The 16,666-nt window shown below is 41.4% G+C and overlaps 1 protein-coding gene across 12 annotated transcripts in view; it reads left to right on the plus strand.

The window, feature by feature from the left end:
* The window catches only part of col25a1 (collagen type XXV alpha 1 chain), a 153,568-nt gene that overhangs the window by 100,474 nt on the left and 36,428 nt on the right, over positions 1-16,666 (plus strand). For 11 of the 12 annotated variants that reach the window (XM_025905483.1, XM_025905481.1, XM_025905485.1 and 8 more), the window contains 5 exons: positions 20-46; positions 2,929-2,955; positions 9,291-9,362; positions 10,016-10,132; positions 11,209-11,244. In XM_025905483.1, the coding sequence (XP_025761268.1) occupies positions 20-46; positions 2,929-2,955; positions 9,291-9,362; positions 10,016-10,132; positions 11,209-11,244 (279 nt within the window). Of the gene's footprint in view, positions 1-19; positions 47-2,928; positions 2,956-8,280; positions 8,341-9,290; positions 9,363-10,015; positions 10,133-11,208; positions 11,245-16,666 lie in introns of all 12 variants that reach the window. The other variant, XM_025905482.1, reaches the window with a different exon arrangement.

Here is a 16,666-nt window from a genome sequence, read left to right on the forward strand (position 1 = left end):
TCTCTCTCTCTCTTTATAGGGCCCTCCTGGTCCAAAGGGTGAAAAGGTGGGTAACTGTATACTTTGGTGTTTTTGTTGCACAGTTAATTTGAGGAAATACTGACATCCTACAGCTTTTTTCTTAAGAGTCTAAAGGCAATGAAATTCACCTAGTTAGCTATGCAAGATGCTCCCCTTGTGTGCAGCATGAATGCCTATATATACTGCACTGGTTGGTGCTGTTCATTGGAAAAATGCATCAATGCAGCAGCCATACTGTGCAGTTGGAGAACAACTCCCAATGCATGTATGTTGACTGAGGCAAAAGATCTATACAGAATAAATAATTAAAGCAATCGAGAATAGCTTCATCTTCAGTAGTTTGGTTCATATTTATGATTGGAGGTTAAAGAAATGCAAACTTTCATATCAAATTGCTTCATCTTATGTTGGAAGTAACAGCAGGATTTCTTTCTAAATACAGTTCTGCAGCTTCTTTATGTGAATTGATAAGATATCTCCATCTTTGAAACCAGTTTTGTGCTGTGTGTCCTGAAAGAAGTCCTTCCACCCCCCTCTTTTTGGGAGTCCACACACAAAGACAAACATTTTTCATGCATTTGTAGCTCCAATTATGGCACGTATCTACGCTAACTGTTACTGTAGGGTGGATCCGTGTCAGTGCTAAGAAACAGATCATTTAGGATTACATAACACAACACATACAGCCTCAAATTTCACTGACAGACATCATTGTCAGAATCTTAATGGTACATTCAATGCTTATATTTTTTTTTAACATAAGCTAACATTTACTCAATTTTGTGTAAGACAGATCAAAGAGGACCTGATTTATTAGCGCGTGTGCTAGCGCAAACTTAGTTTTAGGGTAAAAAAAAAGAAAGAAAAAAAAATACTGGTGGAATTTACAAAGAAAGCGCCGGGACAAGATTGCGTGTAGCAGGTGGGAACTCAGCACTAAGCTCACACGCTAACCATTTATAAATCTGGCCCTTAATGTTTAGTCAGCTTAAAATGATTGTGAAATAGCCTGTGAAATCAAAGGAAAAATCTTGTATTTTACAGAGGAATAGATCAGAGTTTATAGTCAGACCTGTACACATGTGGTTTCTGGGCTCACTGCAAAGCTAACGGACTCATGCTAGCTTGGAATTTACTGTTGCTCAGAAATTAAATGAATTTCTTCAAATTTCACATGTATATCCTTAATATCCAGCCTGTTTCCATTTAAGCAGGTCAAGACAGTAAAAATCTTTGCTTTTAGTCTTCACGCCGATAATTGGTCTGCACCATTCATCATCTGCTTCGTTCATTTTGCATTTCCACTTCGTCCTGACCTTAAGTCCTAGTATTGAGATTAGCCTGCAGTTCACACATCTATAGCACAGAGCATTAAAGACCAGAAGTTTGAGCCCTCAGTTGAAACCCCTTAAATGCCTCACTGAGCACTCCTCCATAAAACAGCAGCTGAGCATGCAAAATAACCGCACAGTTTCTTTATAAGTCTGCAGGACTTGGGGACAAAATGTGGGCCCGAGGAATTTACACCAGAGTTAAAGTCCCCGAATTCACTTATAGAAAAGGGGACTTTAAAGTGCAAACATCTAACGTGCTCCTGAGGAAGATTAAGGCTTTAACAGTTCATTCATCAATAAATGATTTATGCAGTAACTTGGGTAATATCACAGTAAAGGACTGCTGCGGTGTATAGCAGAAGAAATACAATGAAATGGTGTGAAAGTAAGTCCACACACTATGGAGCCAGCTTTTTGATTTGTAGATAGAAACTGATGATTTTTATTTGTAGGTGAATTTTTAATGAAAATTGTAATAAAAATAAAAGCATGAATGAAAGCCATATCCTGTGTTTCCTGGTAGAGCCACTGAAACCCCACATACTGGGTCCTTAACACGAGGAAAAATAGAGTGCATCAGATTGGCTTACAACAGCAGATTTATGATTTTTGAAGGCTGATTATGATAATTGTGACTAACTATGTTCCTGCTGATGAGATGCATGTTCATGCTTCTCATGTGAACCACTTCATCTGCAGTTTAATGAAATGAAAAACAACTGTGTGCATTCTTCCCACCCAAGATGAATAAAGCATGCATCAGCGCAGCCATTCACAACCGTTTTCCCGTTAAATCTGGGTTTTTTTGGAACAAGGGCCCAATGAAAAATTACAAAAAAATTCCAAGAGATGTTTTATTTGAAATTTGTTCAGGCATCGCATTCAAAGTTTGTTTGAGCACAATTCCCATCCATGTGTGAAAGATTGGTCGGCTCGTTTTACCGCTGTGGCGAAGCTGTAAACTGAGCCAACAGCAGAGCGACGTGCACCAAATGAGATGGTTTAAGGATGTTCGCTTAGCCGATTCTAGACAGATTACGGCTATATTTCACCGTCTGACATTCGGTCCGCCTCCACTCATTTCAAAATAAAATAATAAAAAACTGAGTCTAAACTTTGCTTTTGTTTGGGCTTTTACTGTAATGTGATAAAGCCACAGTTTTCACCATGCTGATCGATTTGAAACCAAATGTTTTCTCCTTGAGGATTGCGCGCTCTCTCTGCAGGGATCTACCCCCAAAAAGGGCAGAAAGCCATCTGAGAGAACTCTGGGGCATAAAATCTGGCACGGCACCCACCAAACCTCACACCACCGCTCTCTCCCTGTTCTGTCTTTCATATCCAATCCATGTCAGTCCATGTTATCATAAGTGATTTTACTCTCAACCACAATGGATAGTTGAGGGTTCCTGCATTATTTTTCTTTATCAATGTGTTCTGAATTATACCGCTGTAATTTGGGTGTGAGTCTCAGCTCGTCATTAGCGCCGCACTTTTGTATTTATGCGCGCGTGTTCGGGTATTTGTTTGACCCTTTCATTCGAAGACAAATTCTTTTTCCTTCTTTCCGCAGGGGGATCAAGGCGACCAGGGACCACGGGTATGCGGTTTGCTCTGACTTCTTGTGATTAGCAGATGAATGTGACTGTGTGTGTGTGTGCGTCTCCCACAGCAGAATTGTGGGCAAAAGGTTTGGGATGCATGAAATTCCTGGGATAGTGTTCTTCCAGTGTGGCCAAATACAACAAGCATTTCAGCACTGCTTATTTCCCCATCAAGAAAGGGCAGACGAACGTGCAAAATATTTTGGAAAGCATAGGGTGGTATCCTTTTCAAGATGCAGAAATTTTTTTTTACCTTGTGTCTCTAAATTAAATATGAGGACAAGCCTTTGCACACCAGCTGAAGAGCTCTGCTTAATCTCAGCAATAATCAAAAGCCAACGAGCTCAGTCTCTATAATTACTTGTGATTCACTTCAGTCTTCAACGTGACATGGCATGTTCAGAACTATAATCATTTCCAGCTCTGCCGTTTGACATTTCTATAAAAGTGCTGCTTCTAAATGATGATAATGTGAGTGCTTTTCCGTGCTTGACAGACTCTGAAATTAATTACTCTATCTCCACTTAGCAGCTAGGGTAGCTCTCATTTTTCTCAAATAACGGTTAAAAAAAATGAGCCCTCTTTGAAAAGCGGCCTGCACAGGTTTGTTTAAAGTAGGCTGCATTAACCCATGTGCACGAGTCCAATTCTTCTGTATCATGTGGAGTCAGTAGTTTTGAATCCCAGTGACTGATTTCTTCAAGCATGGCACAGCAGGACAAGAGAGTTTGTCTTGTTTCAGTTTCCCAAGCGGATGTGATCCCAGTTCATAGGCGATGCCCACCCAGACGTTAGTCAGCTCCCCTCTGGGCTAAAAAAGCAGGAGATTTTCTTATGATGTGAATGACCTTTTCTGGGAAATTTGATTAGTGATAGATCTAATGTTACACATGGGCACTCTTCAAATTACAGTCAGGTTGTAGTTTTCCAGGTGGTTTTCCATTTTTACAATATCTACAAAAACCAAAAAAAGAGAGAAAAGAGATGAAAAATCAACTCATATCCTCTGTTAGGTTTTGGTTCAATAAAAGATATTTCATAATAATTATAGCTGCAAGTGCCACAGTACTGAAACTCACAGGAAATGTCTTTAGTGAAGCAAAATTTCCTCATTTGGATAGAATTTCTTGGTTTTGCTCCTAATTTGTAGCCTTTTAACCTCGCAAGTGGAGCCATCTGTCACTATCAGTTAAATGATTTATGTTTTGGAAACAGCAGTGTGGCCGGTGGAGTTTTCACAGGTCCTATTTGTCTTAGAGACTACATAAACAAACTGTCCATTTCACGAAAGCGTTTCATTAAACTCCCGGTTATGGCAAAATGTCCCCTAACAGGTACAAATGAACACAGTGTCGTCGTCATATGTGACGGACTGCAGGGGCATAAAAGCAGCCTAGGTCACGGCTAAATTGTATTAACTTCCCAGAGCAGCATATTGACTTTGCACATTAGATTAGTAGGTAAATGTAGTGTAGCAGTATTAGAAGGTTTTCCTTAATAAATGAAGGCATAACAGGACGAGTACTGCCTGACCTTGAGTCCATCTATCAGGCTGGAAGTGAAGCCAATTTCATGCCCAGTATTGACTGCGTGCAGGGAGTTGATTAAAGCCATATGGAGATACGTGTATACAAGAGAACATGTGAAGAGTGTCCCGTATGCACCAGTTTGGCAAATTCCCTTCAAATATAAACAGATTTAAACTTAAAATAACTTTTTTTTGGGTGTTTTCTTGTAACATCAGGGGATCAGATTAGAGTCTGATCCTCTGTGAGCAAAGACGGTAAGAGATTCGCCATGTGTCCGAGAGAATTCCCTCACAGATGCCTACTTCCTCTGCCTGTTTCACGCATGTCACAGTCAGCCATTTGTCTGCCCTGAAGGTCAAAGGCCATCTCCAAACATCAGAGGTTAACCAAGCAGCAAATAATAAATCGGCCAGCTTTAACAAACAAGTACACAGCCAGCTCTGGAACTCCACTTTTAAAATACAATTAACAGGACTTAGTAGCTTTGTGTATCACTGAGAAAGGTGTGTGGTCCTTTTGAGAGATGGCACCAGCTACAGCTGTCAAGCAAGGGTCGAACAATTCCTGGGTTCACTGAAGGGGGAAAAAAAAAATCTGAAAAATTCCCAATAAACTGCCCAAATATGACCGATGTGCAATATTCTTCCAAAATAAAGAGGCCACGATTATATAATTTCCAGGATTTGACTTTTTAGTCATGAACAAAGAATTATTTTCAGTGTATTTGTGCATGAAATCAAAAAAGCCTTCAAATGAATTTCGCTCGAGATAAATTTGATGTATCCGATTGATGCCAAATCTGAGGCTTCAGATGAATGTGTTATTACACACTTAAATGTATTAAAGCCATGTGTGTACAGAGCTGGTAATTCACTCCATATATAGATATTCAGAAAATGCCACAGCCTGTAGTCGCTCGGGATGTTTTGTGTGTTTGGTGTGGTTGAGGAGATGCTGGATCTGGCCAGCGTCCTATAACTGAGGATGCCTGTTGGCCTCGTATACGGCTTATTGTTTACTACAGATCCCAGTCACCTCGCTGCAGGCAAATACATGGAAACAAAGCTCCTTACCAAATAACCAACATCCGTTTCGGTTTAGCAAAGCAAAACAAGGCAGTCTGCGAATGGTTAGGATTCTCTGTCAACCACCATGTCATTATCATTCTCACACATTGACATCAGCTTGGAGGCAAGAGTAAGAGTTTACCCACACCTAGCCAAGCTTCTCTGCCTTTTAACCTCCTACACAGAAAGCCTGAATTGTGTTTTAGACATGGTTGTTGTCAGAATGGCCACCACTTTCTCTTCGTTTATCCCCTGCTGGCGTCTGATAATGACCGCACGGTTTAAATTCACGACTCTAGAGACATCCCAGAAAGCAGCTGCATGTGCCAGCCTGCACACGAACTACACTACATTTCATGCCTTGACTTTTTGTATTCTCGATTCCCACTGATCATAATCCAGTGCTTGCTTTCCCTCTTTGTCCTCGAGACATTTGAAGTTGTAAATAACATTTGAGGTTGTAAATAACTTGAGAAATACTTGCGCTTCAATTCCAGTTATGCACAGCGTGGCTATTGTATACAGTGTAAGAGTATCCACTGCTGTGCTCGGCTGCAGGCCTGAATTAAATTAGCCTGCCTTGAAACCCATATTCTTAATGAGCCATGCTTTTTGAATTATCTTTAGAAATCCAGAGGGACGGCACAAAAGCCATGTTTGGATAGGACAGATTTTATCTTAAACTTGAATATATATAAAGATTGATCCCTTGCAGGCCATGTTTATGCTACTCTGCCAGTCTTTAAGATATGTTTTCATCATTTCATTCAGGCTGGTTATTTCTGACAGAGCAAACCTGCAGGATAAGGATAAACAAGTGAATATGCAGCGATTGTGCAACCAGTGTGTGGTCAACTTTGGTGCCATTTTATAGTTTTATTATTAAAGAAAAATGCATTTATATCAGCACCACACTCCTTTCAGTTACCCCTTCTAAGACCTCTCAGGGTTTCACCGTTTGCACAGCAGGTTTAGTTTACAGTGATACACCAGCTCACCTTGTACAAGTTGATTTTTTAAGTAGGGCTTCCATGTCACACAATGCATAAGAAAGGCAGGCTTTCATTTTTTAACTAACAACTGCTACAATCTCAAATGAGGCATATTGATCACGAACTGGTTAAAACTACTGACTCCAGCATGTTATTATCCAGCTGACTTAGTATAAAAAAGAGAAACATTTTAAAAAATTGGGCTTAAATATATACTTCATCTCTGCCTATATAACATCATAGCTAGGCTACAAGTCCCCTAATATAGCAATCCTCTCTTTAGCATTTAGCTGCTTTAAACATAAAAATAACTGTTCATGGCTTCTTGACATATGAACTTTCTCATATTTCAAAACATACGTTTTCCATTTGAGTGATAGGAGATCAAAGGCTTTAAGGAGGAACAGGATCCGATGTGTGTGGCAAATGCTACATTTTGGCTAATGCTTGTTTTTTTGGTAACAGCTCCCAAGTGCAGTGAAGGACTTGAAATATCATAGAAACAATTGAGACATCCAACAATCTAGTTGTACAGTGTAAACTGTAAGCAACAGCTGCAACGCTGCAAATTTACGTGGGTAGTTATATACATTCAGTCAAAGAATAAATAAACAATTAAAACAAACTTAGTTTAAAGCTAGGTTTTTTAGCCAGTTAGCCAGACATGCTAACAGTTCTAGTTCATGTCAGTTCATTGGTTCACCCCATGCCCCAGTGAACTTAGGTGTTAAATCAACCTGAGTTCACCTTAGAGGTTGATAGCATTGTAGCACTGTAGCATTGATAGCATTATTAGCTAACTAGTATTTCTGGCAGCAGCTAGCAAGGGCAGCAGCATTTCAGCGTCTAGTCAACTAGACGCGCACGTGCCTAGTTTATGACACTTTGAGTGTAAAAGATGATCTGCTGCAGTTTGATGGGCATGTAATAAAATGCAATGAAATAAAAATGTGTCAGCCTATTGATATACCCATCAATGTGATTAAATTTAATGGGCTGCATTTGTTTGACTGTAGCATTTGGACAACCATGTTTAGCTGACAAAATGTCAGCGTTTCTGGATTCAGATAAAAGCTCTTCTTTGCAGCTGTAAACCATTGTCATCTTTTAACAAGGAGAAAGCCTGATGTTTTCTTCTTCTATCCAGTTTTTATGTTTGGATCACATCTGTCATGAAGTTTGTTGACAAGGGAGTTGGAAACCATTTGACTGAATTTCCATCAAACATCTTGAGTGTCTTTGTGTTCCCTGAAGCTAAACGAACAGTGCCACTTCTCAATTTACCAGCCTGTTATAGCTCAAAGTGTATTGTATGAATATTATTTCAACAAACGTATAATTGGAAGAAAACAAGAGGAAATGGTTACTTGTGCCATTGCAGCCCACACAGGATGATCCCAGTGCCATTGCACACACAGTTTTATTGAGGAAAGTAAACTTGGACTGTATCAAAGTTAGCTGTTTAAAATAAAATACCTGGTCTTGTTTAGCTTTGAATTTAAATGTCTGGTCCTCAGAAGTCTTTGTTTGACAGTTAACTTTGATGTTGGCTTTTTACGGCTCTTAAAAACTCATATATACATGTCAAAGAATTCCACATATTATATTTCAAACATTTATGAGGCTAGTTAGAAGCAGGATGCTTGTCTCCTTCCTTCTTCAACTGTTTTTGTTCACCCAATGTTTGAATATCATGCGTGTGTTGTGCCATGTTCTGCTATTTGTCCCTTCAGGGATTGCCTGGTCCCCCTACGCTGGCTGCTTTGCACAGCAATCAGATCCTGACTGTCAAGGTTTGTCGGTGGTGCTGCTGCCTCGCTGCTCAGTCCGACCCCTGTGCAGCACACACTGGAAGTAAATTGTTGGCTGCCTTTCTCAAGGAGTGATGATAGAGTGCACGCAGGAAAAGTGCAATCTAATTAATCACAGCAGGTCAACCATTAGCCTCTTCTCACCACTTCTGCTACTAGTCTTTTTGCTCAAGAGGTTTGTTCTCCAGTCGACATGCAAGGCAGCTCAAGTGAATGCATTGGCCTGTTACAACCTGGTAATGTGTAGGTGACTAAACAGGCAACACCCTGAATACAGAGATGGTTTGGCTTGTGTCCATTGATGCTAAAATGAATTGAAGGAACTCCCAGAGGAATACTCAGTGATGAAGCAAAGTGGCATTTTTTTTCTTAAAGCTCAAGTTCATGGTTCACCACAAATCCTCCGATCCTCTAGCACGGCCTTCGGGATTGTTTCAGTGCCAAATACCAATGGACACCAGCAGAATCAGACACGTGCTGGAAAAAGATTAGAAATAAACCTCAACTCAAAGGTTTGACCTCGCTGGTTTCAGTGTGCGCAGCTCTCAGGGTCTGACTTAGCAGCAGGCACGACGATGATGATGACGGCACTTTCACAGTGGAGGAGACATTCCCATTTTTCCAGGGGACTGCGAACTCGCTGTGGCGCGCTCGCACCCCAGAGGTGATAATTATGGGCCCTGGCTCCAAAAAATAAGCCCAGACTTCCTCAGCAAACCACCTCGGTGCTGGAAAAGTGTGGATTTCTCCCACCACCCCATCTGTGAAGGTGCTGGACCGGAGTTCATGAACACAGGCCTTTCTAACAGAATCTGTTTCTCTTTGCATTTGCCTTCCTCCTCCTCCTTCTTCTTCTTCCTCTGGGACTTCATCCTTCTTCAACCTTCTCTCACCTCTGACCTACGACCTCTTGACCTCACACACCTGCTCAGATGGTCTTCCCTAAGATCAATCATGGCTTTCTTTCCGCTGACCAGCAGCTCATAAAGCGACGGCTCATTAAGGTAGTGGGTGTGTCCTCACTCTCTCTGTCCACCGTGCCAAGTCTCACCAAATCACTTCTCTTTGGCCACTTTGCATGCAAGCCTTCAGACAGACCTGTCATAAGCACTCATGCTCCTTCTGTTATTGTTAAAGGAAAATATGGAAACTTCATTTTTTTTAAAAAGCTTTTATTAAGGTAAAATGAATTACTGTCCTGGCACCACTCAAAGGTTTTTCCCTGCAACTTAGATTGCAGAATATTTTCTTAGAATTTCTTATAATGCAGTATCGTAATGGACCACACATTTTCAGTATATTTCCCCTGATTATTGTAGCTCTATACTTGTCAACTTCAAATGGGACTTCTTTTTTTTGGAGTCGTTACTTAAAGCACCGTCCTTACTCAACTCATTATGGCCTCGTAGGATTGCATGCATTTTAAAGGATTAATATTTCAGCTACAAATCATTACGTTGCAGCTCCTCCTAACTTAAGCTGTATACTAGCTCCAAAAAGCTCATTCGTCATGTTATGAATGGAGGCAGCCCATCGCCACCCACAAGAACATTCCACGACTCTCTCTTAATTATCATTTCACTGTAGTGGCTCCAGTCTCAGCAGTCCAAAAATAACACACCATAATGATTCTTTAATGTGTTATTTCGCCACACAGGGAGATCAGGGGCAAGCAGGGCCACCTGGGCCCCCGGGGCCACCGGGCCCTCCCGGACCGAGGGGGCCTCCAGGGGACACTGGCAAGGATGGGCCCAGAGGTGTGCCGGGTCTCCCGGTGAGTACTGATTTTTGCTTGGCGTCTGAGAACGTTTGATACAACTGAGTTTTTTTTTCTACTCTATGTATCATTAAAATTTGTTTGGATCAGCAAAATTCTGTCAGCGTATCCTGTAATAAATACTCTGTCATTTCCAGTAAGTTTTAAACAAGTTCAGCTCTGTTTGTGCTTCTATTCAGTCTGATTTTGACTTGTTGCTGGGAGGGTTTATTCCAACGAAAACCTTTCTAATAAATACTAGACAAGCTACATTACAATTCATCGCCCTCACGTCTATATAACTAAACATGAATAGGCTCCCAGGAGAAGGTTTTACTGTATAGATTTACATTCACGTGGTTGTTTTTCATTACCACGTAACATTTTCCATGTCTTCAAGCCTGTCATTGGCATCACGCTAATTTATGTGAACTCTGCCTGTGAGAGAAAGAAGAAACAGAAAAGGCCTGTCAGTTATGTTGAGCTATAAAACCTTCTGAGGGATCCAGATCTTTATTGTCTTGGCAGAGATCACAGTGGGAGTGCGAAAATATTAAGTGTTGTTTATCTGGTTCTTTCCAAGTTTTTAAGATGATTTGCAATTCTTCCAGTGGCAGTAGTTGTTGCGTTTTCCCAAGAAATTGGGTTTCTTTTGCTAGGCCGCTTTATTGCTCTTGTGATTTAGGTCTCCTTTCGTGAATAGCTCAGGAGGAGCGTCGCAAAAATCCTGCAAAGACGTAACAATCAAATATGTACAAACATCGCTTTGGCATGTTCCTACAGTTCTCTGCTACACCACGAACTGTTGGAACATCCATGCGATAGACATGAACCAAAGGTCGAAACAAGAACAAGGTTTCTGGAAACATACAGTGCAGGGTGCAGGTGGCACAGCTGGATAAGTGCCTCTCAGCCAACTTGGTGTATGGGCACAATGGTGGCCTGGCTGCTATGCACCATATAGTGGCTATTTGATACTAAAATAGACGGAATTTGAATGTAATATGGAGAAAAGCAGCATTTTAAACACGAGACTTGTTTTAGGTAAGATTAAAACACGCTCTGCTTCCATTAACGATTTTATGTTCTTGCAGGGCGATCCAGGACAGCCTGGGGAAACGGGACCCCTGGTGAGTGCAAACTTTATTTCGAACATCCCGTTCTGTGGCTGCCCTGACATGCTAATTAACAACGTAGCCTTGCAGAATTGTTTAACAAAATACAGGCGATACGAGTCCAGGGTTTGCTGGGTAGTTTGACATTTTGAGAAATGGACATATTTGCTTTCCTCTTAAGACTTAGATGAAAAGAATGATCGCTTGCGTGACTTTTCATAAATATGAAATTATTGCTAGCAGTCACTTAGCTTAGCGTGAAGATTGCAAATGGAGCAGGACTGCCAGATCTGGCCTCTCCAAATGTGAGGAAATTGGCCTGAAAAATGCTTTAATGTTCACTAATTGACATGTTAGAGACATTCTGAGTTAAATGCATACAGAAGTCGGAGTGTACAGGGGAGTCCTGTGTGTATATTTCCTTCCTGGAATTATCTAAATGGATGGAGACTCTTTTGTCTGGTTTTCCAGTTAAGCCAACCCCCGAGTTGAATTAGTGTCTTATTTATGATATTATGTGCAGAACTGTCAATGCCAAGGTAATTTTCCAAAATTTCTCAAGCATTGGACAGGCTGATGTATTTTATGTATTTATTTAATTATAAAGCTAAGTTTTCATTTTATGTTTTTTTTAATCCGTTGTACTCAAAAGGCTGGAAACACGTACTCGTTAAGGCCTTTCTTTTTGTGTCAATTTCTACTGAAAACATCAAAGCTATGAAAAAAACCAAAGAAATTATGTAGCAAGTAGGTTTAATCAGAGCCAAATATGCTTCATATGTAAGACTTCTCAAAGCGGGCTCTGTTGTTCTAATGGCACCATTTGACTGGCAGTGTATATATTTTTCGTGAGATATTTGTGAGATGGTTCATAGATATGACGGCGAATGACACATTTTATGCTAACTTGTTAAGAAAAAGTTTGTTTTCCCTCACAAACTCTTTATGCAGCGTGGACGAGTCGCTGCTCCAGTTGACGGCAACTGGATACCACTTGCGGTGTTCAGCAAATAAAGCACTTGATTAAAGTTTCCTCATAAAAGCTACAACGAATAGGTCAAACCAAATTCCAGGGAGAGCAAGGATGGAAAACGTGACACAAAAAACACTCAATGTCAGATCAGTGGATGCGGGGAGTGAAGGGAAGTGAAGCTGACAGAAGAGGTACTATCAAGCGCTTTCATCTCTGACTCCAGCTCCCCTTGACCTTTTCCCCTGTGGAAAAATTTGGTGGGCTGGGGAGAAATGGACAGAGGAAATAATTGAGGCTAGAGCGAAAAAGACGCATTAGGTAAAGGATCCAAAGGTGCTAATCAATCTTAGACGACTTAATGGGCGATCCTCTAAAGTAAAGTTCCCTCCCTCTTTCTGCTTTTTAAGTTACCGTTGCTTTTGTTGGCTTCGTGTTTTATCCCACTTTGGGCGGGTAGCTGTGTAAGCAGCAACGTTCGGTTTGAAAATCCACTCTGTGATGAATGTACACTTTGCGATGGATGTTCCCAGGTGCGCTCGCATAAGCCTAGTGTTTGCACAACCTCTGCTGACCAATGAACAGAGACTCTCAACCCGTCTGAACGTGAATTAAGCATTGCTAACTGTAATTGCTGAAATGAAGCATCCTCTTTCACAAGTATATACACAGCGTGACACTAATGTACTTTTAACAAGGAGTAAAGTCATCGCCCCTATAAAGCAGCGTGAGATGAGCATGTCCCAGCGGTTGTAAAAACATGTGACAGCACAGTTACTGCGTTTGCGGCCTGTGATTTCATGCAACGACAGAATGTTTGCTGCTCCCTGGTAAAAAAGAGCAAAGATAAGATATTGGATCAAAGAGAAGAGTTTCTGTAGCTGATAAACCTCTGGAGAGGAAATAAAAAGACATTTTCCCATCCAAGAGAAGAAAAAAAAATCCCGCCAGTCCCCGCCCTTGGTTGGCCTTTGCGAATCAATATGAATTAGATGTGCATAAGCAACAAGTCTCCACTTTGTGCAGCCAGCTGAAAGAATAATCTGTGATTGGCACATCTCGATCTCCACAAGTGAGCCGGAGGCAGGGATTCTGAGGTCACCGCTCGACCGACTTTTGCTTCTTTTGAAGCGCTCTCGGCGCTAGCGCCCACTTGACACAGCTCGGAGTTTTTTTTAATGTAGATGCTATTGTTAAAGGGGCAAAAGTAGATTCCAGAGTTTTCCAGCAGCCTTCCAGGACATATGGTGCTGGTTAGAAGGATTAAGCTCTTGTGGAGAAACAAGGAGGAGGTGGTGGGGGGGAGGTGGAAAGAAGAAGAACAAGAAGATGAAGAAAAGGAAATATTTTCAGGACCTAGTTCAAAATCATCAGTGCCACGAGGTCTCTCTGTGGTAAATTAAGGGGGTCTTCATCTCTCTAAAGGTGGCTTGCAGCCCCACACTCAGCATTCATCTGGAGCTCAGCTTGTTCAGAACAAAAAGTCCAAATATGTTCCATCCAAAGCTGAGAGAAGCCTCTTCCATCTGCTTTTTGGTGTAATTTCCAATTATGCAGCAGACTTTCACTGATCCCCTTTTGCATCCTATTCATTCCAAAGCTACCCACAATGCACCAGTGGCTCACCTTGGACAATGAAAAAAAAAAAAACTCCACAGGCATAAATGTAGGGACACATTTGTGCCTCAAAAGCCTGTTCAATGAAGACATACCTCTGATATTTTAGTGACCTTGACTGAGTTTTCCTCTGCTGTAAAGCCAAACATGAGGAGCAAAGATGTGAGCGAATAGCTTACGACATGGTCGGGGAAATCAAACAATGTGGGAAATGTGGACAAAACCATTTTTGTGGAACAAATCTGTTTGTTCTTAAAGACAAATTCCTATTTTTACAGCCTTGGGTCTTATTATGTTGTTAAAACAAAGCATACCTACACTTGGGGTTTTGTCTGGCATGCGGTTTCGTCCCACGGTGCAAAGTCATGTACGTGAGGTTAATTACAGATTCTAAATTGGCCATAGGTGAGGATGTGAATGGCTGTTTGTCTCTCCCTGTTAGCCCTGTGATGTACTGGCAACTTCTCCATGTGTACCCTGCCTCTCGCCCAGTGGCAGCTGGGGATAGGCCCCACCCTGTATGGTTAAGTAGTTAAGGAAATGGATGGATGGATTGATAAATGAGCCCACAGACAGGACCATAGCCAGAATGTTTAAAATGCTGAGGTCACTGGATCACATTTACCTGCGGGGACTACAGCTGGAATGTAGCTAGTAACAAAATCCATTACAAAGCCTCTCTTTTCTTCTCTTTGACCCGACTACCATGTAAAGCATATAACTTTAAATCAAAGTGCAGATGTTTCATGAAAACAATGGAAATTTGCATCAAATCCTGTGAATCTTCTGTAAATTTATATTAAGCTACACGTGTGGCTTGTGTAGTTGTGGAGATATCACAGATCAGAAACAACTTGAAAATCTGACATCTGTAATATATGTATATAATCTAAAATCACCTGAATGTCAGTGAGCATCTCCCCACATAGCAGGCACATTCAGGCGTAATTGGAAATTATGGCTCAGTTACGGCACTCCGAGTATTCTGTGGGGTCAGACATGGCCCTGAGGTTACGAGCTACATTTGACACGAGTGCACCAAATGTGGCCCAAATGTCACAGCACATCTGACATCTGGCCCCTCTATTGTGTCCACCTGTGGCTGAGCTGAAGCGGCCATTCTCACCATGAATCAACATTATCAGTACAGGCCAAAAGAGACCCATAAACAACTGTTAATACGGGCCATGTTTGGGCAATACATCCAGTGTTACCTGAGCCTAGATCCTCTAACTAGACAAAGAAGCGGCCTTCGCATCCCCACTGGTAGCTAAGGCCACATCCATACTGTAGTTTAGAAAGCAGTCCGCTATCAGATGTCTTTAAAACAGCCTAATGTCAGCGCAGCCATGACAGGTGAAGGTTTGAATGGTTTAACTTAAGCCATTCTGCATTATTGCTTTACCAGGCTACAGTGCTTTTGTTTATAGTGGCAGGAGCAATAAAGAGTGATTGAAAACTCTTAGAAAATGATGTTATGTGAACAGTTTGCATAAGCACATATAGCTACAACGTAAGGCAAAAAACTGAAAAAATACATTTGTTTAAAAGTTTAAATAATTGATAATAGTTGAAAACTCACAGTATAACTGACACAAAAGCCTTGAACAGAGCAAACTTCAATGTGGAGCCTTTCTGTTCTATGATCAGACGAATATTTTTTATGTGAATGCCACACATTCTGGAAGTCCTTCAACTTTTAAAGGTTCAAGTGCTGCTGCTTGAGTGTGGGAATTGACCTGGGAATGGCTTCATTGTTCGCAACGTCCGAATCATGAATGAAAGTACCAAACATTCAGCGCATTGTTTTTGTGCTCGGATGCTCGACTTCAATAGGCAGCCTGTTGATATTGCACATTTGTGGAATTTCTTTCCTTTATGAATGCTAAATGAGGCAGCTAAGCCGCTACATGCTGAACATCTGCTATCGTGATGAACACTTTTAGATGGAATAATAATCCTTTTTCACGAAGATCTTTGGATTGTTCTTCCCTTTTCATTTTTCACCAAAGTCAGGATCCAGGGTTGAGAACAAAAGAGCCAAGACTTCCTTAAGCGCTCTTGACTTTCTTTAAAAAAAACAACAAAAAAACTCCTTTTCAGCAGTAGCTTCTGAGTGTTCTCAGATGTAGCCAAGCTAATTAGCGCTCAGGCGAGCGGCACATGCTCTCACATACCTAGTGGGTCATAAAGATGTTTACTAAACCCTACTGAGGACAGCTAACAAAGGCTTTTAAAGGCAAATGGGAGGAAAACCTTTTTCTTGGTTGGCTAGGATAATGAAAGTTGTTCATTGAGGTTTTTGCTGTAAGTGCACAAGGAATGCACCATAAATGAGCTGCAACTGTGTGGGCCATTTCTGAAAATGTGAGAACTTGTTGCTACAGGGATTTTAACGGGCCAATTTTGGGGAAAAATGGAAATTGGGAGAGGAAAGTTTTGAGGTACAGTTACTTGGTGATAGCCCGGTTTAACAACAAATACTAAAAACGATCCTACAATCAGCTTATTCGCAGAATTTAATCGCCGTCAAGTCACAAGTAGGCCGACATCAAACCGGGCTTCTTCTTCAGGCAAATTTGCACTGACAGTCTTAACTTTTCAACCCGAACGTGTCCTCGTTGGCTTCTTTTTAACACTCATACAAACGTTTTACACACATCAGGGGACCGTATCTTGAGCTTTGCCAGTTATACCGCATCGACGTGAGTAAAGCGAGGAAAAGCTGCTGCTGTAGAGAGCTTGCGGGGCACAAGGTCTGCCTGGCCTTGACTCAGCTGCGAGCGACGAGCCAAATGGCCGAAAGTGAGAAAGAAGCCGGCCAATGTGAGGTGTCATAACAGCCAGGCG

This window comes from Oreochromis niloticus, linkage group LG3, assembly GCF_001858045.2.
Source record: "Oreochromis niloticus isolate F11D_XX linkage group LG3, O_niloticus_UMD_NMBU, whole genome shotgun sequence".
NCBI classification, from domain to species: domain Eukaryota; kingdom Metazoa; phylum Chordata; class Actinopteri; order Cichliformes; family Cichlidae; genus Oreochromis; species Oreochromis niloticus.